Source organism: Poeciliopsis prolifica, unplaced genomic scaffold (assembly GCF_027474105.1).
Source record: "Poeciliopsis prolifica strain line A6 unplaced genomic scaffold, Auburn_PproV2 SCAFFOLD104, whole genome shotgun sequence".
NCBI classification, from domain to species: Eukaryota; Metazoa; Chordata; class Actinopteri; order Cyprinodontiformes; family Poeciliidae; genus Poeciliopsis; species Poeciliopsis prolifica.
The window spans coordinates 333,729-357,544 of NW_026562479.1; the positions used below are offsets into that span (position 1 = coordinate 333,729).

Genomic DNA, 23,816 nt, shown 5'->3' on the forward strand with positions numbered 1-23,816 from the left:
ATCTGGCAAGTGGCGGCTGCCAATAAGTCATGTAAATTTGTTAAATTCCACATAATCTTTCATAAAACTATCTCAGGTCAAACAGTTGAATTCTCAGATTTGTTTAAAATGGTACGGCTTTTCATTGCTCGGAAAAGGTTTTGAGTATAAAACCATCTCATTCAGATACACTGCTCTGCCCAATGGCGAGACAGGACATAGAATAGTGAGAGTGGCTGCAGTGAGGGCCGATCATAGCATTTCTCAGCTTTCCAAATGTGGTTTTTTTTAGTTTCATTTTAAATGCAGACATGGAGTAGAATGGGTCTCTTCTGCTCCGAATATTGCCGATGGTACATTGTAGGATGGATAACTGACTGCAGAGTTTGGGGAAGTGTTCAATGCAGCGCTTGTTGCTTATTCAGGACCACCTCTGATCTAGAGCATCCCTGCTCTAGTTTTGATAAAAATTGCTGATATAAAGCCTAACTTTGTGCTTCACTTAGTGGATGCGTTCAAGAGATCTGTTTGACCAAGCAGGGTCCCATCCTTAACTGCTGCAAGTTCTTACTCTGTACCAGTTCTTTGTGTTTTTGCCATGACTGGAAATTCCAGAGTTTGAAACAGTGCTGTTGAACCAGTAAAAAAAAAACCCTTTTTGTTCATTGATAGTTTTTGTCAGGAGCTTTCATTGCAGCAAATCAAAACCTAAGCGACAAGAATAAAAATTCTGTTTTTGATCAAATCTAAAACAAAAACAAAAATCTGTGCTTCAGCAATAAAAACAGATTACTACAAGAACAATTAATCATTACAGTTTAAGTAAATATGCCACTTTCAGCTGATCATTTCCCCCACAACCCATAAATACCTTTAATGACTAATTTCTTTAACACTGTTGGTCGTTTCTTATCCTCCTGATAAACCTTGCTTTAAAAGTTCTCTTTGATTCCCGTTTTCCAGCTGCTGGATAAGAGATAAGGTCTGATGACATAATACAGTCAGTTTTTTTTTTTTCATATAGTTGCTTTATTTTTATTCAGTGAAAAGTTTGCAAAAACACTATTCTGAATTTTGTATTGCAGACCAATATTTTGCTGTGTTAGTCCTATTTTCTGTATTTAGTCTTTAATAATTGTCAGGGTGTCTTTCTAATCACTTAATTGGCCGATTTATAGGCCTGACCCCAGTGTGACATTAAGTTGACAGCATGCAGTCTCTCTAATGCCGTCAGTCCACATTAAAGTTATGACACCACATAGTCTTACAAAAACTACACATGACAATAAATTAAATTAACAATTAGACAAATATTTGTATTCACCTTTTAATCACGAGGTCTACACAGGTCTTTCTGTGCCATATTTAAAAATAAGTAAAGAAGCTACAAAAACCTTACCTTGTTACAGTGACGGCCAATACCCATGAGAAAGTTGTCCGGTTTGATGTCTCTATGGATGAAGTTCTTTGTGTGTACATACTCAATTCTGCTGATCATCTGGGGGAAAACAACAAAAGGGAGATGGGGGGGAGAACATGAGTTGCTTACCGTTCAGTTATTACAGAGGTCGGCAACCCAACATGTTGAAAGAGCCATATTGGACCCAAAAAACGAAAAACAAATCTGTTTGGAGCCGCAAAAAAGTCAAAGCCTTATATAATAAGGCTTTCATATAAGGCAAAACAGGCTCTAGGTGTTTATATTAGCATATTATCAAAATTACTAAGTGTATACATAATTAGTATTCATGATTAAATGTTTATTTTCCCTGCAGTGCATCCTGGAAGGAATGATGCATCACGTGACTCTCCTGTTGTACGATGGTGCTTTAAGTTTACCTTCTGTTACAATATGAATGCATTTACAAAATTAAAGAAACGCAATAAAAAATTCAGATTATTTATATCATTTTTATTATGAAGAGCGACAGGGAAAGTGTTATTTTTTTTCCCTTTTTGGAACACGGAAAATCTGCCCCCGAAATGCAGTTTGCATAACGACGATCGCTTTTTGTAAATAATCACCGTTAAGTGTGTGATCAAAAAAACAACAAACGGAGTGTAAGAAAACGGCAGCCTTTTGAAAACGTAAAGTATATAAAAATAAGAGTTTAAGTTCAAGTCAGTGCAATAGTAACACAAAGCAGCCACGAGCAACCCGACCTGAGCAACGACACAAAATAATATCGCTAAGTGTCATTCTAAATGTATACTGATGGAAATTACTGTATCGCTTATTTATGTATGTTTTCAGTCCCCCCCCCCAAAATTTGTAGTTTCGGCTTTCATTGTGGTGCGCTCCAGAAAGTACGGTACTCTTAAAGTTATTTGACAACTTGTCGCTGCAGAGCGAACATTCAGGCAATTCTTCCACACTGGCAACGAATGCAGATGATTCGGTCCAAGAATTGTAGAATTGAATATTTCTTCTACACATTTTTATAGCATTGGAAAACGTTAAGAATGATTTTGTCATGTTTGTCCTCCTACAGAAACCATAATAAAACAAAATATATATTTCCCAGCCCCATCTTTTCCCACTTTCAAACATTTTTGATGAAGCTCCAAAGAGCCACATGCGGCTCCGGAGCCGCGGGTTGCTGACCCCTGACCTAATAGAACAACATTGGGTCATCCTCAAGTGGAAGGTGGAGGAGCACAGTCTCAAATATCCGCCAGCTCCATGATGTCATCATAGAGGACTGGAAAAGCATTCAGTATCATCCTGTGAAGCTCTGGTAAACTCTATGCCCAGGAGAGTTAAGGCAGTTTTGTTAAATAATGGTGGCCACAAAAAATATTGACTCTTCAGGAACTTTCACTAAGGGGTGTACTCACTTTTGTTCCCAGTGATTTAGACTTTAATGGCTGTATATAGAGTTATTTTCAGGGAAAAATAAACATACACTGTTACATAAGCTGCACACAGACTATTTTTCATTGTGTCAGTTTAATTTTGTCCTATGAAAACATATACTTAATATCTGCAGGAATGTCACAGGTGTATTCACCTTTGTGATAAACTGTATCTTGAACTGTACTATGATTGTAACTAGTGGTGGAGATCCACTACTGAATAAGGCAATTCTGGGACAATTTTTTTTGTATTTGGGACATTTTTTTTGAATAGTACAAAATTATGGAAGACCAACTGACTGCAACATTAGTGAGAACTAATGGGTTTTAAAAAACAAAAATATTGCCTTGCAGGGTTTCCCCTAGAAAACCTGCTAAGCCCAGTGGTTGGGGTACCAGGACGGTCTACCAGCAGCAAGTTCTTTTTTTCTTAAAAAATGTTTTGTTGACAGGAAATATAAAAAATATTACTGGGTAATTATATTACTTGAAGAGATTGCTGACAATTCTTAAACACACACACACACACACTGTAGATGAAAAAAATAAATAAAAAAGCTATTAAAATACATAATTGCTTGTACGTCTGTTAAATTCTAAATAAAGTTATGAACCAGTGGCCCCATAAATGCTAATATTTCAACACAGACCACAAATATATAAATGTAACATTTATTTATTGAGATTATCAATGCTGTTAAATTTAATATGGTTTGATGCATTGTGTAACCAGGAAAATAATATAAAACCAGTTTGATGCATGACTACAAGCCAAGCACAAAAGCTCCTCACTGGGCTGAACCCACATGATGAGAGGTTAGCGCTGGTTCGTTAACCACCAACACATACCTGAACCGAGTACACATACCTAAACTTTACAGCGTAGACAGACATAGCCACATGCTGGGCAACGTATTGAGATGTAAGTGACACACATAAATGTATTGAAGATAAATCAATCTCATCACAAGTTATTCCTGTGGTGCACATAGAGCTGCGCAACCAGAGCAACACACTGGGTTTTAAACTCCTACCTTGATTCCTCCAAAGAAACATAATTTCTCACAGGGAGTGACCATACAGGTCAGTCTGTGTCCAGTTTGAGTGAAAGGAGCAATGCACAATCCGCACCGAGGTAAACGTCATCAAGCAGCAGCAGGCTTTAAATGCATAAACCTATCTTTTAGGAATAAATCTGCACTGCTAGTGAAATGCTCAGAGCAATCGAGATGCTTGCAATACGACTTAAAAAAAAAAAAATTAAGGAAATTTTTAATCATTATTATTTTTCTAAAGACATAAACAACACTTGGCCTGGCAGGAAGCCTATGAAAGCAAGATTATAATTCACTGGGGAAAACTCTGGGCTCCATAAATGCTAACATTTTAACACAGACCAAAGATCTAGAATTTTAACATTTGATTATCCAGAATGACAACACTGTTAAATTTGATTTAATGGTAATTAATTTAAAATCTTTAATAAAAGATTTTAAATTGTTCAACGTTTAACTTAAGTTATTAAGGAGCTGGCTTGCACCACAGCTACCATGTGATACTATGAGTTCAATCTTTTAAGATGAGTTTGTTTACAAATATATTTGGGAATATATATTTGCTATGTCAACAATTTACAATTATCAGTGACTCCTCTTGAGGAATCAGCGGTAATTGATTATCACTGACTTCAATTCCCATATTCCGTTAAATCTACGTTGAAATGCAGTTAGTGGTGCTGTTGTTCTAAACAGGAACAAGGGTCTCAATTAAAATTCTGCTCGAGGCCCCATACTACTGCTCATCTCTCTGCTTGATGCAGAGGGACAAAGAAATAGATTTAATTCATGAGGCGCAAATAGAGACCAAGGTTTTTTGCTTTCCATCTGTTGAGTTTTTAATAAAAAGCTGACATTAGATTGGCAGAGCCTTAAGGAACTGGTTTTTATCATCTCGGCATAGCCACACCCAACACTGTGGCGTTGCGAAAAAAAACAACAAAATAACAGTGTGCTGCATGACTAACTGCGCCTCCATGGGCTGAACCACTAACACACAGTCCCACTGAGGAACATATCCATGAACTTTTATCAGCATACACCACACATGATGTAGTCACATAAGGTGGTCTTTTTAATATATAAAGTGCTTTCAAAATATGGCTTCCATACAAATGTAATTGCCAAATTTCCAGTATAAGTAAGTCAACAATGAAATTAAAATTACTGGAGAATTGACCAATTCATTCATTTTGGAAAGAGTAATGAGACGGGGGTGTTGTGCATCACCGCTCCTCTTTGCCTTATTTATCAAACCCATGAGTCAATTGACCAGGCAGAGGTCCGATATAAAAGGGGTTACAATGACATCTGAGGAGCAAAAACTGTCCTTGTTTGTTGAAGATTATTGATAAGTACAACACAACCCACACAGACAATCCCAAAACTGCTATAAGAATTTCTGAATGATTAATATAAACAAAACTTAAGTATTAACATTTAACTATGACTCCCTTCTTCAATTAAAACTGGGTACAATTGGAACTGACATGACACGGCTCTGCCCCCATGTGGAAGTAGAGCAAACCCTGATAAACAAACTGCTATGGCAGAGGTAATGGAACTCAATGCATTACCCGAGACATTTTTTTGTTCATTTTTGCCTTATAAATCAACGCTGAGCCAAAGACGACAGGCAAGAAAATTCTCTAATGAGTCCTACATTAGGTCTGTAAGCAGGAAATAAAGGAGAAACTTAAGGTAAAGCCCAAGAGGAAAAAATGATGAGAGTTGGATGCGAGTGTGACCGCTGTGCTGGACACATTTAGCACATACAAAACTGGTGAGTAATGGCTTAAACACTACCGGTTTGTGAAAAAATGCCTTCAGTACAAAATAAACAGCTGCATAAAACAATGTTTAAATGTAAATACAGCAGTTACTGCAGTCCATGTTTTCATGCTGCCCTAGAGCTACCATTTGAATCCACACGCATAAAGTCCGGTAAAACTACCTTCACTTATTTTCCCCCAAATCTCTCTGACTCCATTGATATACACCATCAATATTGTCAGTGGTCAGTTCCTCTTCATAAGGGGTGTGTAGATGCAATGCGGATTGGTTAGTTGCTGACAAATGCCCTGGAATGATTGAGGGAGTATTGCTCTACGTCAGCATGGGGGCGGAGCAGGCATCATGTCAATTGGGATGCTGAGTCTATCAAATACTTGGGTGTTTCACTACCCAGGGTCTTTTCAATGTTACATAAGCTGCACACAGACTTATGATATAAATTACAGCCCACAAAATTTGAAAATAGTCAAGTATGCACAGTTTGAATGTTATTTTAAGTCAAAGCTCCTGGATACAACCCATCAGGATGAATATCGTTCCACAGATGCTGTACTTATTTCAGTGTTTACCAGTCAGAACACTAATCTCTAATCTGTCTTACGATGGGACAGTTTATTGGCAGGGTATTTGTGGCAGAGTAAAAAGGCCAGAATTAAATATAGGATGCTGCAATTAAGAAAAGGCTGGAATGGACTGACACCTTGAGTCTGCCTATGTTCGCCATCAGACATTGCACAATAGAGGGAAAGACTGCACGTATACTGGCACAATGTGCCTTCCATACATTGTGCCAGTATGGAAGGCACAATGATAAAAGGAATCCCAATAACAGCCCTACTTAATGATTATAATTATGAGAAGAACACCAGATTCCAGGAGACTCTTGACAGGTAGCTTTCTCAAGTACCAACAGGAATTGGTTAAAATTTCCAGAATAGAAGACATAAAATTATGAGGTGGTTTGCCAATAATTTTCAATTTTGCACAAAATAGAATTGATAACACAATTAAGAAATGGATCTCAAAAGAAATAACTACCCATTATACATTTGTCCACAAAGGGCCGTTTCAGAGATTTGGAACCTTATAGAAGGATCATGAACAGGATCCTTCTGTAAGGTACCTGCAGGGGAGACATTATTTTAATAGATATTTTAAAAAGGTGATGGAAAAAGGTGATTCAAGTTTCTTGGAGGTATTTCTATCACAAAGTCCAGATCAGACAGCAAAATTATCTCTAATCTACATAATAGTGGGAATTCAGATGGAACAACATTGCACAATTTTTTGTCCCACACATTCACAAACAATATCAAGGCAACAGGGATGCTTGCTGGAGACTTTGTGTGTCTCGGATTAGAGCTGTTGTAAACCAATATTTTAGTAACAGAGTAACTTATCAATTATTCTTACGATTAATCAAGTAATCGGATAAAAAAAAAATATAAAATACAATATTGATAAATCTGGCATAACACAGGCAAGCGAACGAACGTAAGATGAGGGTGGATGGGAGGAAATGGAACAGGGGACAGACGAACGCAAGTCCAGGGACCGGTAGTCTAAGAACAGGGAGCAATACGGGTTATTTACGGCACCGTCGTTGTCACACTCAGAAACTCATCTACCAGCCATGTACCACCACCCGTTTGTTCAGACCGGAATGATATGAAATTTAATGTGCAGTTCATCTGTAAAGCGACACTTGCCCTGTAATCATCAACTGCTCAGTCGCCCACCGTGTTCAGTCTATCCACTCACCTGTGTAAATACTCCCACAACGCTCTTCCCGCCATTCGCTTTCAACGAGCAGCTCCCGGAAGAGAAAGGCTGCCGTACTCCAGGCATCGCGCCAGTCATTTAAAGGATGCTTATTGGTCCCCCAAAAACGATGAAAACCCAGGCGTTAATCAATGAAATCCTCATGGGCCGAACCTAAAAATTGGACGTTATGCCGCTAACATTTGCATTCAACAACCACTCAGAGGCGGAAGTCAGAGCTACGCGCAACGCCCAGAAAACGATGCACTAAATAATAAAACACAAATTAAAGCCGGAAGCGGCGTCGTGCGGCCCTTGCAGCTCAGCGCTGCCCATTAGACACCGTGGGGGTTCCAGCACCGCTGCCCGCCAGCCACTGCAGGCGCTCTCGCAGTTCCAGGAGTTCGATCACATAAGTCTGTAAAAAAAGAGAAAATGATGTCTTCGATCCAAAATGGCTGACTTCCTCTTGGGGTTTAGACCATGGTTCTAAGAGACTTTTTTTTGTACGTCCTGACAAGATACACGTGTACCAAGTTTCATAATTCTAGGTTAAAGCATGGCATGGGGCTAATCATTTAAAGTATTCTAGGGGGCGCTATGAGAAATTAGGTCACGCCCACCAAAGTTTATTATGGTTTTCTGTTGGGGAGTGGATAAGGATCCAGATCGGCCTGAAATTTAGAACCAAATTCTGCTGTTGCCACATTACAGGTCACCTGCTCCATCGAAACCGGTCGGGGTTGGAATCCACAACACACCAATATGTCTTCTGTCTCTGGACACAGTTTCATGTTGATTAGGTCAAAGGGGTAAGATAGTGACCATTCACAGTAAAACATTCTGTTCCTGTTCTCAGGGGGCGTGGCCTAAGTGATGTCATTTGACCATTGGGTATTGTAGGACACCCGATGACTATCAATCACTGAAAGTTTGGTGCTTCTGTGAGTTTTAACAGTTATAACAGTTTTGTGTTTCATGGCAAGTAGGTGAACTTTGACACCTGGTAACACCCTTTCAGCATGCTCAAAAACTCACCAGTTTTGATAACTTACGATCGACCATGTCTTATGAACAGACTGACCAAGCTGGAAGCCAATGAATCAAAATCCCAAGGAGGAGTTCGATCAAATTCAAAAGCTGTAAACGGTAAAAATGGGGTCAAAATCGTAACTTCAATCCAAAATGTTGGACTTCCTCTAATACTTGCACTATGACATTAATTGTATTTTCTGAACATCTGGGGGAGCTGTACAAGCAGAAGGTCATTTGAAAATTGCTAGGTAGCAGCGTTGAGTCGTTTCTTTTGCGATTTTTGCGACGATTTTGAAATACGCCATTTTTAAAACAAGCTTGATACGTCCGCCAAGTTTGGTAAGTTTTTGAATATGATAAACCCCCCAAAAGTCCCCTCTTTTTGGGGGGCAGAATCATAATAAGAAGAAACAGTATGAAAATAGGCCTACGCAGCACTTTGCTGCAAGCAGCAATTAAAGCTGCAAGCAGCATTGGAGGCCCTCGCAGGTCAGCACTACTCCAAACACATGGCACCCACGGGTGGTCCAGCAATACTACCCCCTCTCGCTCAGTTCCCACACTTGTTCACACGGCGAAACAAAATGTGATCATAAATGCTCCTTGAAGATGCACAAAAAAATCTGCTGCAGATCAGTTGATATCTCAAAGGGATATAGCCGTTAGAATAAACTAAAGGGTGCAGTGGAGTTATTTTAAAATGTAATACTATTGAGCTCTTTAAAAGTTAACAAAGATCAATCATAAGTTTGGTGAAAATCAGATGATTCATTTATGATTTAAAGACAACTCTATGCAAACGGCAAGGGATTAGAATTCGCTATTCAGCCACGCCCACAAATTCCCGCTTTGGGAAAATTTTATGTCTCTTATTCTCAAAAGGTTTAATATTTGTGCAAACCCACCCAGTAAGACACTTACATTCAACTGGCTGAGAGGTTGCCGTGCAACGGTATTTTTTGTTCTTAGTGCAAGCAGAAAATTATTTGTAAGCGAGTGGAGAAGTTTGCAAGCAGCGATTTGATCCAAGCAGACGAGTTTTGAGTGTGAGGAGAAAGGTTTGAAAAAGCACAGTCAATAAAACAGAAGTTTTGAATGCAAGCTTTACAAATGTTGAGAAGAAAGACTTGAAGCTTATGTGCACTATTCTACCGGTGATGCTGGTTTAACAGATTTTTTTGTGATTTTGCAAACTGAAAACCAAACGGATCACCCAGCTGGCTGATCGTGACATCTACCACACGCTAACTCAATCTACTGCGCTCCTCCTGAGCGCCACGCTAATACTGCGGGAGGGGTGAACAGTTAAATCTAGTTGAAACTTTTACATAAAAGGAGAAATTAAGCAAACATGGTTGCTTCACCTCCTCACCTGAACATGGGGTTATCCATCCTCCTCCTCCTAATGATCACACAGACATAGTCTAATTCCCTGTTATTATTTATTATAATAATAATTTAAAAAGTGGATTCGATCAGCTGTTTTTATGGGCTACAGGAATTATGCACGACTACCTGTTTAAGTGTGGTTTAGGTTTGTGCTGATTTTGTGCGATTTGTGCAACAAGTACATGATGCACTTTAGCAGACGTGCTCAGTAGCGGTTTCTGATAGCATGGCAACTCCCCAGGACATCATAATGTGGGCAGCAGCATGATGAAGTGTCTGTAAATATACCAAAATAATAAATTCTGAACACTTTTTATGAAAAACTGTACTTTCTTTGGCACTTTGACAGATGGTCGGCCGTGTGGAATTTTCCAAAATTAAAAAAAATTAAAAAAAACAAAAAAAAACATCTATTTTCTGCCAGCAATATAAAAAAAAGACTATTAAAGATATCCAAAAATATATAAACCTAATGCAGCAGGCTGACTGACATCTAAGAAGGAAGTTTCAATGAAAATACAAATTTAAGGAGTGGTCAAAAATACTTAATTTTGTACATTTTTGAAAGAAAATTTTTTCCATCGATCAAAATAGTTTGGGAAGCATTCTGCACCCCAATAAATCCTTATTAAACAGACCCAGAACCCTACAAAAAAAATTGTGTGTTAAAACCACTCAGCAGGCTGGAAAAAATAGCTTTTGGGGCTTGGTTTGACCATTTATTTTTTAATATAGCATCCCAAAAAAGCCAAGTCTTCTGTTAGGATCAATATTGAAATTTGTTTTATTTGTTTTATTTTTCTTTATTGTTTTAAAGAAAGGACTGCACAGTGGCACAGTTGATAGCGTTGTTGCCTTGCAGAAAGAAGGTCCTGAATTCGATTCCTGGCCCAGGGACTTTCTGCACAGAGTTTGCATGTTCTCTGGGTACTCCGGCTTCCTCCCACAGACCAAAGACATGACAGTCAGGTTAATTGGTGTGAGTGTGTGTGTGCATGGTTGTTTGTCTCTGTGTTGCCCTGCGACAGACTGGCAACCTGTCCAGGGTGTACCCAGCCCCTCGCCCAGAATGTTAGCTGGAGTTAGGCATCAGCACCTCTTGACCCCATTTTGGACAAGGGTATAAGAAAATGGATGGCAGAATGGATCTTTTAAAGTATCTTAATTTTTAAAGTAAGCTATTTATACTGTGCATTTTCATGTTTTTCAATATGATTTATATACAGTATGCTTAAAAAATTTCATTACAAATAAGTGTTTAAACTGATTTACTTTTTATGTAATCGGCTTTCAAAAACCCCATCTTTTTTTTACTCAAAGGTTTGTGGCCAGGTACACCTACCCCCAAAATCTCAAAAAATTGTTAGAAGTAATCTGATAAAAAAAATATTTTTTTGCTCTTTTCTGGTAATACACTTAATAGAAAAATGCATTTGGAGTACTAAAAATCAAAAGAAAAAAATTGACTGCTGGTAGCTTGTACAAAGGAACAAACAGGAGACTTAATTTGTGTAGCTTTAATAGCATTCCATTTTGTATTTGTTGAGCATTTAATAAAGTTTTTAATAAGGGCTGCAGAGACAGTTTTGAATACCCAAAACAAGCTTTATGCGTTAGGGTTAATTAGTGCAATATTACTTACTTGGTCTGCCAGCATGAGGACAGTTTTCATGGTAAATCGTCGAGAGCAGAAGTTAAATAGGTCCTCCAAACTGGGTCCAAGCAGGTCCATGACTAGGACGTTGTAGTCTTTCTCCTGGCCATACCACCTGATGACACACAAGACAAAGCTATTTTGCAATGTGCATGTGACATTTGCTTGAGTTCATGCTGGTTTTGATCAGAAAAATCAAACTTGTAGCTTCATAATGACTTAAGCACATGACCACCACAATAAGTTCAAACAAGTTTTATGCAAAATTAAACTGACAGCAGCATCTCTCACTCACGTAAAAGCACACATATACTCTGGTCTCTGATCCAGTGATCAGAGACCACTGATCATTGGAAATCTCAAGTTTATTCCACCAAATATTGATTTCTGAACTCTTTCTGAGTTAAAACATTTGTATTGTTGTTTCTAAATGGATATGAACTAGTTTTCTTTGCATTATTTGAGATCTGAAAGCACTGCATCTTTTTCGTTATTTTGACCAGTTCTCATTTTCTGTAATTAAATAAATCTTTGCTTGGAATTTTGGAGACATGTTGTCAGTAGTACACAGAATAAAAGAGAAATGTTCATTTTACCCAAACATATACCTATGAAAAGTAAAAACAGACAAATTTTAAGTGGTCTCTTAATTTTTTCCATAGCTGTATACACACATACATATTAGAGGTGTTCTGACTGATCGGCCACCAAATGTAATCTGCAAGATTTCCATGAAAATGTGCATAATCGCCGATCACCGTCTAGTGTTGCCGATCACCAAAACCCACCATCTGTATTTCCTCTTTCATTCACACTGCAAAGCATGTGGCAACAAATCCTAAGTGACATGGTGAGGAACTTCAATGCTCAGAGTGAATGAGGAAGAAGTTTGCGTGTTGTAACGCTGAAATAGCTCAGGAGTGAAGAACATCAAAATTCATCAACTATATATCTATCTATATAGATAGATATAGATAGATATATAGATCTATAGAGATATGTCTATGTACTATAGATCTATATAGATATATCTATAAAGATCTATAGAGATATATCTCTGTAGATCTATATAGATATATATACACACCAGGGTTTTCCCCAGAAAGCCCGGTGGTTGGGGCACTGAGGTGATCCACCATGGTTTGCATTAGAAGATGCTAAGTATACAGGGAACATAAAAATATTGCTGGGTAACTATACATTACAGGAAAACATCGCCAGTGAAATGCTATCTAAACCAACAACTAGTCTTAAAAACAGCTAATCAAAAAAATAGTAATTAAAATGAATATCAATTATCTGCACTTCTGTTTAATCCAAATTAAGTCAAAAGCTCCCCAAGGCTTCCTGGTTAATAACATAAATGGTAATAACACAGACCACAGTTTGAAATTATTATTGCTGGTAAATTGGATTTAATGGTTTCAGTATACATAAATTTAAATATTTTAAATTGTTTAACATTTAAATGTAAGACTTAAAAGAGCTGGCAAGTTTTCTTTGTAAAACTTCAAACAATATTCATAATTATATTGTTACCACAGCAACAATCTGATACTGTGAGTTTAATTTTCGAGTTTGAGCTCTGTTCACAAATAAAAATGAGTAAAATGCAATTCTATACACGTATATATATATGTGTGTATTTCATACATATTATACACACACATACATTACAGTGTACAGTGTGCCTGTCTGACAGCGTCATAAAATATACCGAGTCGAGATGACGTGCGTGTCGCTCTGAAGAGCATAATTTTAAATCCGATTTAAAAAGAAAATCAGGTTCGACAAGCTTCACTGAGGAACTCCGTGTCTTCAGAAAACTCCGCCGCCATTTTCTAACAGACATGTTGGGAAGTAACACAACAAAAGAGGAGCGGCCATTTCCAACCTCATAGCTATTCCCTACCTTGGATCCAAACGCGGCCTAAAGAGGCTTCACAGTGAAATAAGGTTGTTTGGTTGAAAATATGTCGTCACAATTCATCATCAGCGAGTCCTATCTCAACGAGACCTTCACAAAATCACTGTTGGTTCTCTGCGTCTTGGATGGCAAAACAAACGGAACCGCATAAATACGATGACACCAACTCGACTAAGAGGGGAGGAAAGATTTTCTTACCTGATGTGTGGAATCCCGACTCCACCTTGAAGGATCTTGTACAGCTTGCTTTCGTATAGGAGCTGCGGATGTCTGGCTTTTTGGGATTCTAGTTTTACAGCTACCTCCTACAAATAACACACAACATAATGGCTGTTAGCGCTGCAGTTCAAGAATTGATACGAAAAATACTTCCGATACCAATAGGCTAACATGAAATCTTAGTTCTCCGGCAAACAGGCAGGGCAGCGTTGCGACCTGCCTCTCACAGTAAGAATCTAAAATGAACCATCCCATTCCCAAACAAGAACCCAGAAACAGACTGATTCACCAAGTTACCTCTCCATTTGTGATGTTGATTGCCAAATAAATGTCGCCGAAAGATCCCGATCCAATTTTTCTGACGAGCTTGTACTTTCCACCGACTATGAACTCGGCTTTGGAACCACTGCTGCTGGCCATAATATCAACCGAAGAACAAGTACCAACAGAAAAGCTTTAAGATCTTTGCGTTTGTGGTCAAGCTCGGTTATCGGTAGAACATAAAGTTGCGTTATTAGTAAAACCACAGCACAACCTGTCACAAACAATTCCCCCCCCCAAATACGAAAATGATTATTTTCAGTAGCTCTCGACCAATGAGATTGGTTTTGTCATAAGCTAGAATTTAGAATTTATATAGAAATGTCGTGCCAAACAGAAGGAGTAAATCCAAAACTAAATCCCAACAAGCTGAAGGCCTTTAACAAGAAGCTAACGTCAGCACAGCAAAGTTTAGCATCAAGCTAACGTTGTGGCGAGCAGCAACACTGAAAAGTGTCCCAAGTTTCTGTCACAAGGAGCTGAAAGCAATGCTCCCGATGATGGTAATGGTAGTTCCACAGTCTCTTAACTGCTTTTCCGGCGAACTTTAAGAACCGCAACCGTCTGTACAAAGCGCAACCCACTCACTCCGCCATCTTGTCTTCTCTACCCTTCCTCAACTGGTTTCAGTTGAAGGCGATTAGCTATGCTGTCTCATGGCCCCTTCAAGTGCTGTTGGGAATTTCATAACTACCAGGAACAAAACTCGATTTCTAAAGCATAAATGAGTTACCTTATTTTTTATGATATAAAATTAGACATCATATTTATTTTTATTGTCTTTCATAGTTATTTTAAGTTGGGAAATTATGTGATGTAGCTACCTCTGTTTGAAAACTAATTGTTTCGTGACTGGTGAATAAGTAAAATAAAAACAATAGAAAAGAAAAGCGGAGCAACATTTTTATTGTATCACAGTTTGAAAATTCTAGTGTCTAAGCATCAAATTAACTTACCACATTCATAAAAAAGAAAAACTTACAAAAATGGGAATAAGAGACAGTACTATGTTGAAAAGAAATGACAAAATAAGAAAAATAATAACATGATTATTGTAAATAGTATTCAAACTGAGTTTGTGAAATTCAACTCAGTGGTCTTGTTTTATTAGCTTTTAACCTTATTTCTGAATTGATTTGTTTCAAGTATTTTCAGTTGTCTTCAAAGTGTTATTATTTTTGTAAGACTGTTTTAATATCACTTATACTTTAGACTTCAAGCACAAGTCCAACTTATGTCATCTACAGAAATGCTCAGATGACTTTGCAGTTCCTGAGTTAAAGCAGGAGAAGAGCAGGATCAGATCAAATTCTATTTCCATCATGGAAGTGATTGTGGAGCATGAATCAGCATCATCAAAACCAGAACCTAAAAAAGACTAAACAACCTGATAAAATATGTTCTGGGGACAATTGTGGTATCTCTGGAGATGATTGTCTAAAGGATTTTGCATAAAATCAAGAGAATTATGAAAACCCTGAAAAACCCCTTCATGAGATTGTCACAGAAAGATAGTTTACTCTGTCAGAGGCTTCTTCAAATTTGTTGTAATACAGACCACTTCAGGAGGGCCTGCCTGCCCACAGCCATTGTATGGCGGTATTTTTGGTGCAAAACTATTTGTGCCTTGCTTCAGTAAAGCTGAAGTCGGGCAAAAAAATCATATAGTTATTGTGGAAATGTACCAGTCTATCACAAATGCACCTCTTTAAGCACAGAAGTATTTGGGACTGGAAACACATTATACATACTTGTTCAAGTATATAGGCTATTATATAAAATAATTTATACATGAACAAAACTGCAGATCATTAAAATTGAAACAAGAGAACATCATTTAATAATAAAATTAGTTTTATGAGCTTTTCTTGACACAATCCTAGGGCAGTTTTACAAGAAGCGGTACAGCCATTTTTAACGTCCACTCTGACCACCACCAAACACACAACCAGGTGTATACACAATTATATGACTCTTGCATAAAAATTGATGCAGTATAATGCATACCATTGAGAAGCCTCTAATATCTGAAAAACACTGAATTCAAGGCAATTCTGAAGTTGTGAAAAGGGAATTATTGTTGGTTACCTCAAAAATAGCCCAGCTTGTCTTTTATCCAGACACAAGAAGAGTGCTTAAGAATACCACAAAAAGTCCTAATGAATGAGGACGATCCTCATTCATTAGGACATCCTAATGAATGAGATCGCCATCTCATTCAGAGATCTCTGAATGAGATCGCCATCAATCTCATTCAGATTGATGGTGATATGAATGAGAACATTTCACTCAGAAGGAGAGATAAAAGTGAACAACCAAAACCAGATTTGACAATAATTATTTTACAGGAGATTAAAACTAAGACTTATAACACTGATAGCAACTTAGGTCAAAGTGAAGGTAACCTTGGTGCAAGGTATCCTAAGAGAGAAAGGAGACCTCCTCCCTAAGTACAACACAGACCAGGACTATGACATGAAATATGAGGATGATCGAGTGCACATGAATGTCATTGCTAAAGAATCACAGTAATGAGCCTAACACACTGTAAGAGGCTATGAGCCCGCCACAATCGAAACTTTGGGGATTGTTTCGATGAAGGATGAGTGGTCTCTTGATTGAGAATGATACACACTAACAGCATTAACCAAGGAAAAAAGAGCAGTGAGGGTTTTTTGCTTAATGTTAAAGAAAATTCAGCTGAGACACTATATCAGTGGTTGCTAACCTTTTCTGAGGTATCAAACCCACCAGTTTCATATGCGCATTCACAGAACCCTTCTTTAGTGATAAATAATTTTTTTTTTTTTCCAAATTGCATGAACATCACCTTGCTCAAAGAACAAAACCAACACAGTGCATGAACTCACAACAAATGACGGTCTTTTCACAGGGGAATCGAATTTCGCACAAGAACATTGTCGTGTTCCGGAGTTCTTTGTTTTCTTTGTGGGTTTTTTCCTTCTGGTGCTACTCACCATTCATCCACCAGATAGCGCCAAAACATTCCTTCTCTGGAGAAGTGTACCGTCATCCTGCACACCTGAGTTCAATCCTCTCATTAGTCCTGGAGTACAAGAAGAAATGACTGCGAGTACTGAGTGTTAGCCAGTAATGGTACAATGAGTCCTATGGAGCAAGTCTCTTTGTTGAATTAATCTACTGATTTCTTGCTTGCCATACTGGATCCTCCTTGTGACGATCTTCCTGGTTTTCTGAACAAGATCTCCATCGTGACGCCGTGGAACGTACCCACTGGTTGCCCGAGTTTCCAAACTCACCTCCTCCGTCTGATTGCAAGTTCCTCCTGGATTCTCCGACTGTCAGTAGCACCGCTCCTCTGTCTCCACTCCGTCTGAACTTACCTATCCGCCCTCCGCCGCACTTTCTCGTTGCCTTCCGGATTCCTCTGGCCAACCGCTGGATCATTTGGACCCATAAAGAGACCGAGACCCCGAACACCTCAGCAACCCTCCCAAACAGTGCTCGTCATTTCCACAAGTTTCGTCTCTCGTGTGGTGTTCTGCATGTGGGCTAGACAATTAGAATTAGACAATTGACGGGTATTTTATTACGGCTATACCAAAAAATATTTTGGGCCCATAAAATAATTTCAGCCCCCAAAAAGACATGTTTATTGCTATTTTACCAATTAAAAATATATTTGGATTTGTTTAAAGAATCGCCCGCAAGCCGAGCAGAGATCACATTAAAACATTCGGTCCATTACGATATCAGGTTTCCAGGCTTGATGTTTATTTCCCGATTATTAATAAGCCTCCCATGAAGCGGTGTTTGATTGGCTGACTGAAATACCTGCTTTGCTAGTCAGTCGGTCTTTGATTCGCCTTTTTGTGGTTAATGGAACTGAAACGCACTGAATATTTTTGAAATAATAATTACTGATTGTTAATTTTAACACATTTTTTTAAATTATTCTTTAATGAAGCTACAAATGTTTGGGATGTTGGTGAATATTTTGATAAGCCTGTCAGAAGAGGAAGTGCTGGTATCAGCAACCTGGAGGCCTTCAGTTTGTCACCTGCTGCAAACTGATGAGTCAATACGTCAACTCATCTGTCGACGTATAGATCACCCCTGTTGTACATATTCATCCGACTACTTTCTATTTTTGCTCAACATGTTTAGTAGTGATGTTACGTGATGTGCCGAGGCTTCGGAGAGTGTGTCGAGTAAAGGAGGGGACGTTTCCGTAAAGCGCGTATCGAGGCTTGCTTCATTTAGGGGAGGAGCCGAAAACGATGACGTCCGAGGCCTCGCTGCCCGGCTGTACCACGTGACTGCTTCAGGAAGTGGTTCAGAGTTTGGCGCGGGGTTTGACAGCTTTATAAAACCCACAGGCTGCATTCAAAATGTGGGTTGTTGTAGGCGAGTTGCGGTCAGTTGAGAGAGTGGATAGAGGCTGGATAGTTTGGATAGTGGTTATTTAGTTTGATGTTTGGAGATAGATAGATAGATGGATTTGTTGATTGATACTTGTCCAATCTTCAAAGTACATATTTGGTAAGATAAGAGAAACCAATAGGCTTTCCAAAATCAATATTTTTAAAACTGTTTGTGGTGTGTAGACTGGACATCTGAAGATTACTCCAAATATTGATATTGAGGCCAATTTTACACATGCCCACTTTTGCTTCCAGTAAAAGTGTGTTTCTCAACTTATGTACTATTAAAATTAGTTAATAGTATTGAAAGCTTGAACTCACACCTTGTTCTTCAAAATAAAGGCCCTTCCCATTAAGAAATTCACTATTACTTACCATTTTTGTGCTGTTTTCTCTGAACATATATACATAAATCATTTATACAAAAATTAGCAAAAATAATTTGCAGCAACCTATGTGGTAACATTTTGATTTGATAAGCCCTACAGAAAAACATCATTACACAACATGCCATATCACATGACACTATTATTTTGGAAAAAATTACACACAGAGAATACATTCAAACAATATTTTATTATACACATATGTATATTCATAATTTAGACAAACGATTTCATTCTACACCTTTTCTGAAGTCATTCCCAAGAGCCATAATAGACAAAAATTAAATGCATCACACGTGTTACACAGTTGGCTGTGATTATACACCTGGCCAGTAGGTGGTTTTGTGTGCACATGAAGCTTCAAGAAATGAATCCTTTCTCGAACCATTTGGCTCAAGTGGTTCAGTGCCTCATGAGGCTTCATCTCACCATCACTAATGTTTAGTATGGATTAAAATATTGAGAAAGAAACCACACCAACTACGACTGTCGTTGACTACTGCGCGCGCTAAATTCCCCGCAGCACTGATTGGCTAAGCAATGTCACTTGATCCTCTGCAGCAAGTGATGGACAAGCTGGGCGCGGTTATGCCGAAGCCCTGAGACCGACTGACTCACCGAACCTAAATTAAGAACCACTGCACTATATGTAACAAAAGTATTGACTGTCATGAGACTTTTTCCCCAATTGCTGATATGACATATGTGCATTTTCTAATGCAGTTTGCTGCCCAGTATGATTTAGAATTGCACCAAATGGATGTCATAATGGCATATTTGCACGCCCTTGCTGATGGTGTGGTATCTTTAGAACAACCAGAAGGATTTGAGGTGGTGACAGAGACATGGGAGATATTAGTCTAGAAGCTTAATAAGTCTCTTGAAACAGAACGAAATCGAAATGAAATGTTTCATTTTCTTATTGCTGCAACAGACTGGCGACCTGTCCAGGATGTCCCCCGCCTCTTGCCCAAAATGTCTGCTGGAGATCGGAACCAGCATCCCTTCCTGCCCCACGAGGTGTGTACAGAAAATGGATGGATGGATTTTCTTATTGATAATGGTTTTGTGCAGAACCCTTTATCCATTTCCAATCAATTATTTTCCAGGTGAGACCAGTTCGAATTGGACAAAGTGGGCATGGTATTAAAGAAGCCACTGCATTCAATCTGACACATAGCCAACCGCCAATAAACAAAGAAGAAGAAGAATCTGACACATGTCCTGCTCGTGCACCCAGTGTGTAAATTGTGTGTGGTGGGTTTGGGCTGTAAATCAGCAACAGATCGCTTCTCGACCTTTTAGCTAAGATAGCAATCGACTCCACTGGATGGTGATAGCATTGGTCTCTTGACTGTTACCACTGATCTAGAGATCCATAAAATTGTTCCTGGATGAGATGCTAACCACTTGAAATAGTGGAAGACATTTCCTCATTTTATTGTTGTGTTTTGCTTTGTGGTCCTAGTTATTTATTGTTTTTTTTTCATTCCTCCACCATAGCGGCTACCCATGCCAGCATCCAGAGGCACTACAGTGTTTGCTTCCGCTTTAAAGAGATAGATGGTAAGTTAGAAGAGATTTCATGATTGGATTTTTCCAAGTTATGCTGGAATCGGGGGTTAGAGCTACTGCTAATGGACTCATCTGTTGTTAAGTATGGTAAGAGGTACAAAGACAAGTTAAATATACAAATATATTGTTAAATTATTTCCTTCATTCATTAAAATATATATGCCTATTTACACACCCACATATATTTACACACACACACAATCCTGCACCCAATTGCTGAAGTCATCCACAGTGATGTAATTCCCAGCCAAATCCATCACCCTTGTTCATCCTTATACTTTTGAATAGTAACCACTTTGAGTCGTTCTTTAAAATACCACATGCTTGGGCTTGGCTTCAGCTCTATAGTGAGTTTATTCCAGATTTTCACACTAATAAGAGAAATGCACATTCTTTTCATTGTTATTCATTGTTAAAAATTCTGAAGTTGAGGTTTTCTCTATAGTCATAAACCCCCACTTTATCAGTAAATAATTTTTTTGAATATTTTCTGTTAATAGTTTGTTTCTAATTTTATACATAAATTGTGCAGTTTGAAACTCTACAAAATCTGGGAGTTTCAGGAAATAAGAATCTAAAAATAAATTGTTGGCATGACAATAAAAAATCAACCTTGTGAACTATTCAAATGGCTTTTTCTGTAATGAGCGTAATGGTTGAAGTGAAGTTTTGTAAGTGCAGTTTTGTCTGTGTGTATCAGGCAACTCGTGCATACTTATTTATCTTTGTAGGAGTAGAAGGTTTGAATTCGTAGTTATCAGATTTGTGAGGTTGTAGTTAAAAATGTGTGTTTAGACATGAATGTTTGTAGAAATTGTAATTGTTTCTACTTTTATGTTACCACATATTTAAAAATATCGCACAAATTTTCTTTTTACGGTTTACAAGAGCAACTATCCAAGTGTAACCCAGTGTTAAAAACACAAGTGAAAGTTAATTATGTTAATTTGATGTCTCTTTTTTGTTTCACAAGATTGGAAAGTATAAATAGATTTTGTGTTTTATTTTACTTAGAAAAATATGTCAAAAAGTTCTAAAAATGTTTAAAAGCTGTGAAGTAGGCCTACAGTGATTGTTTTGCTGATGGATTGGGCAACCAATGGCTGGTGTGGTCTGATATTGCGTCAGCCAATGGGGTTGATTGTGCCGCCCCTTTCACTACTGCGCTGTGATTCTGCTCAGAACGCGTCAGAGGCGGTTGAGAATTCACAGTTGACCGGTGTTTTCGTTAAGAGCCTGAAAGAGATGATAAAATCTGGACAAACGGTAATAAAAACAATATTGGTATAGTTTCTCAAAATATATAATTAAAAATAGTAAATTCGGTTTTTTTTTTTATCCCTGAAAGTTTCTTTGAGAGCAGCTGAGACTGGGAAAAAAAATCCCCGTTAGCGTCAGACTCGTCAGAGCGTTGGTGAGTGACCGCACGCGCTCGGCAGTTGGCTCAGTGAATTGGTTGAAAATTGGCAAAAACACGTAATATCTGATCAAATTTAATAAAAATAAAGTAGCACAGTAAGATTTTTATTATTATTGTTGTCAAGCACGTGCAGAGGGGGGTTGTTATGGGGGCTTGAGCACCTGCCCCTTTCGCTCCATGACCCCAAGTGCCCCTTTGGTCTTTTTTTTTTTCTTACACATGTACTACAATTATCATTATTATTATTATTATTATTATTACTTTGCAAGAAAAACAACACAATAAGCCCTGCGGTCACATTGTTACCTTTGACCTTTTGCCCGTGACGCACGACGCACTTTCCTCTCGCGCGGTGAGACAAGGCGGCTAACTGCGGAGCTCAAGCTAGCGACGTTCCAGATTACAAAACAGCTTTTGGTGAATTGAAAAAAAAAATTGGGTGAAAAAACTGGAGTTGGCTTGCTACTGTCAGATAACGGAAAACGTTAAATGTTGTATCGTTTCTCGCGGTTTAAGCAGAAATGAAATATAACAAGAGTTTCCTCTTGTTATATTGAAAGCTGTTCTTATCTATCGATCCAGTATTTTTGTCATCAGACATTAGGCTGTTGTTGTTGTGCTATGAGCTAGCTGCTAGCTAATGACTTTGCTAGCAAAGCAAGATGACTAAAAAGTTTCCCTGTATTGTTAATGACAACATTATTTATGCAATAGGGGCACATCGCCCGTCCAAAAACCATCATCTCCATCATGGATATATGTCCGATTTTCTAATTTTCTTTGGTGAATGATGTACATTGCATTTATTCTAGTGTTAGGTAAATGTATCTCGAAGGAGAACTTAAATAAAAGTCCAACAAAGATATTCATTTAGAATTAAAAATAACTCATCCTGAACTACCACAATGGATATAATGTATGTAATAATCAATAATCTGTCCAATAAAGCATGTCATTAATGAAGGGGCAAACATAAACTTTTATTTGCACACATCAGAAATCTTTGTTTTTTATTTCAGGCTCTGCCAAGGACGTCATGTGAGAATGGCAAGCAAAACTTTGAATAGCAAGCAAAGATTTCTGACATGCGCAAATAAGCTTGTTTGTTTTGCTTTTATTATGTTAAGAGTAGTCTTTTCTCATAGTGACATGCATTAATTAAATTTTTGCCTTTGTTTTTTTCCTGCAGTTCCACGTTAAAGTTTGATGCAGCTCTGTTTTTCTGAATGGACAGTCTTCATCTCCATTGCAAGTACAGCAACCCAGGCAGATGTTCTTTGATTGTATGTCTCACAATTTTGTAATTTATCATTGTTAATTAAACTCTGAAAGCTGTGTGACTTTGTTAATATTCGGTCCTAAAATGTGATTAGATGTGCCCTTTTTTTTTTTTTTTTTGAGCACCTGCCCCTTTAGTGGTCTCTGCACGGCCCTGAATTACAATATATATTATTATTCTATTGTATTATTTTTCTTTACCACATATGAAGCTAATTTCTTTAGTTTCACTGATGTGTAAATAACATTGTATTCTGATAAACTGCTGACTTTTGTACAACTTGAAAAGAAAAAAATGAGCAATGATGGAAGATCTCTGAATTATAACAATTTATTGATACATAGGTTTGATTGATATTGGCATCTTGTATTCTGAGATGTTTTGTTTGGGCCTTGTTCCAGGTCAGGTTTTTTTTTTTTTTACAGTGCACTTTTGGCCTGGAGTGCCCAGAGACTTCAAGACCCACTTCTGAATTTGGATGGCGAGCCCCAGCCCAGAGAGCCGAGTATTTCAAGGATAGTGACCCGACTGGTCACTATCCTTGAAATACTGAGAGAATCGACTGACACATTGAAACGACTGTTATTTATTTTATTTTCTGTTAAAAAAAAAAAAGTGTGATATTTGGTTGCAATTGTATATGTGGATCCACAATTGTTTTTATTATTAAATTTGACTATTTCTTGTTGACACTTTGTGCACTCCTGTGTTGTCATTCACAACTAGAATTTAGCTTTTGATCCGGGCCAACTTCTTTTTA

The 23,816-nt window shown here is 38.0% G+C and overlaps 1 protein-coding gene and 1 long non-coding RNA gene across 8 annotated transcripts in view; one reads left to right on the forward strand and one right to left on the reverse strand.

Annotated features, from left to right (window-relative positions):
- The window catches only part of csnk1a1 (casein kinase 1, alpha 1), a 72,974-nt gene extending 56,095 nt beyond the window's left edge, over positions 1-16,879 (reverse strand). For 3 of the 7 annotated variants that reach the window (XM_055023646.1, XM_055023645.1, XM_055023642.1), the window contains exons 1-4: positions 13,967-14,619; positions 13,649-13,755; positions 11,512-11,638; positions 1,379-1,477 (exon numbers count right to left, since the gene is read on the reverse strand). In XM_055023646.1, coding sequence (XP_054879621.1) covers positions 1,379-1,477; positions 11,512-11,638; positions 13,649-13,755; positions 13,967-14,089 — 456 coding nt within the window. In that variant the 5' untranslated portion in view covers positions 14,090-14,619. Of the gene's footprint in view, positions 1-1,378; positions 1,478-11,511; positions 11,639-13,648; positions 13,756-13,966; positions 14,645-16,860 lie in introns of those variants that run through there. The other 4 variants (XM_055023649.1, XM_055023648.1, XM_055023647.1 and 1 more) reach the window with 4 other exon arrangements.
- Positions 16,880-21,508: 4,629 nt separating this feature from the next.
- On the forward strand, positions 21,509-23,644 carry LOC129354145 (uncharacterized). Its single transcript, XR_008605129.1, has 4 exons — positions 21,509-21,623; positions 21,706-21,771; positions 22,967-23,060; positions 23,482-23,644. It is a non-coding gene; the product is annotated as an uncharacterized LOC129354145 (long non-coding RNA).
- The last annotated feature ends 172 nt before the right edge of the window (positions 23,645-23,816 follow it).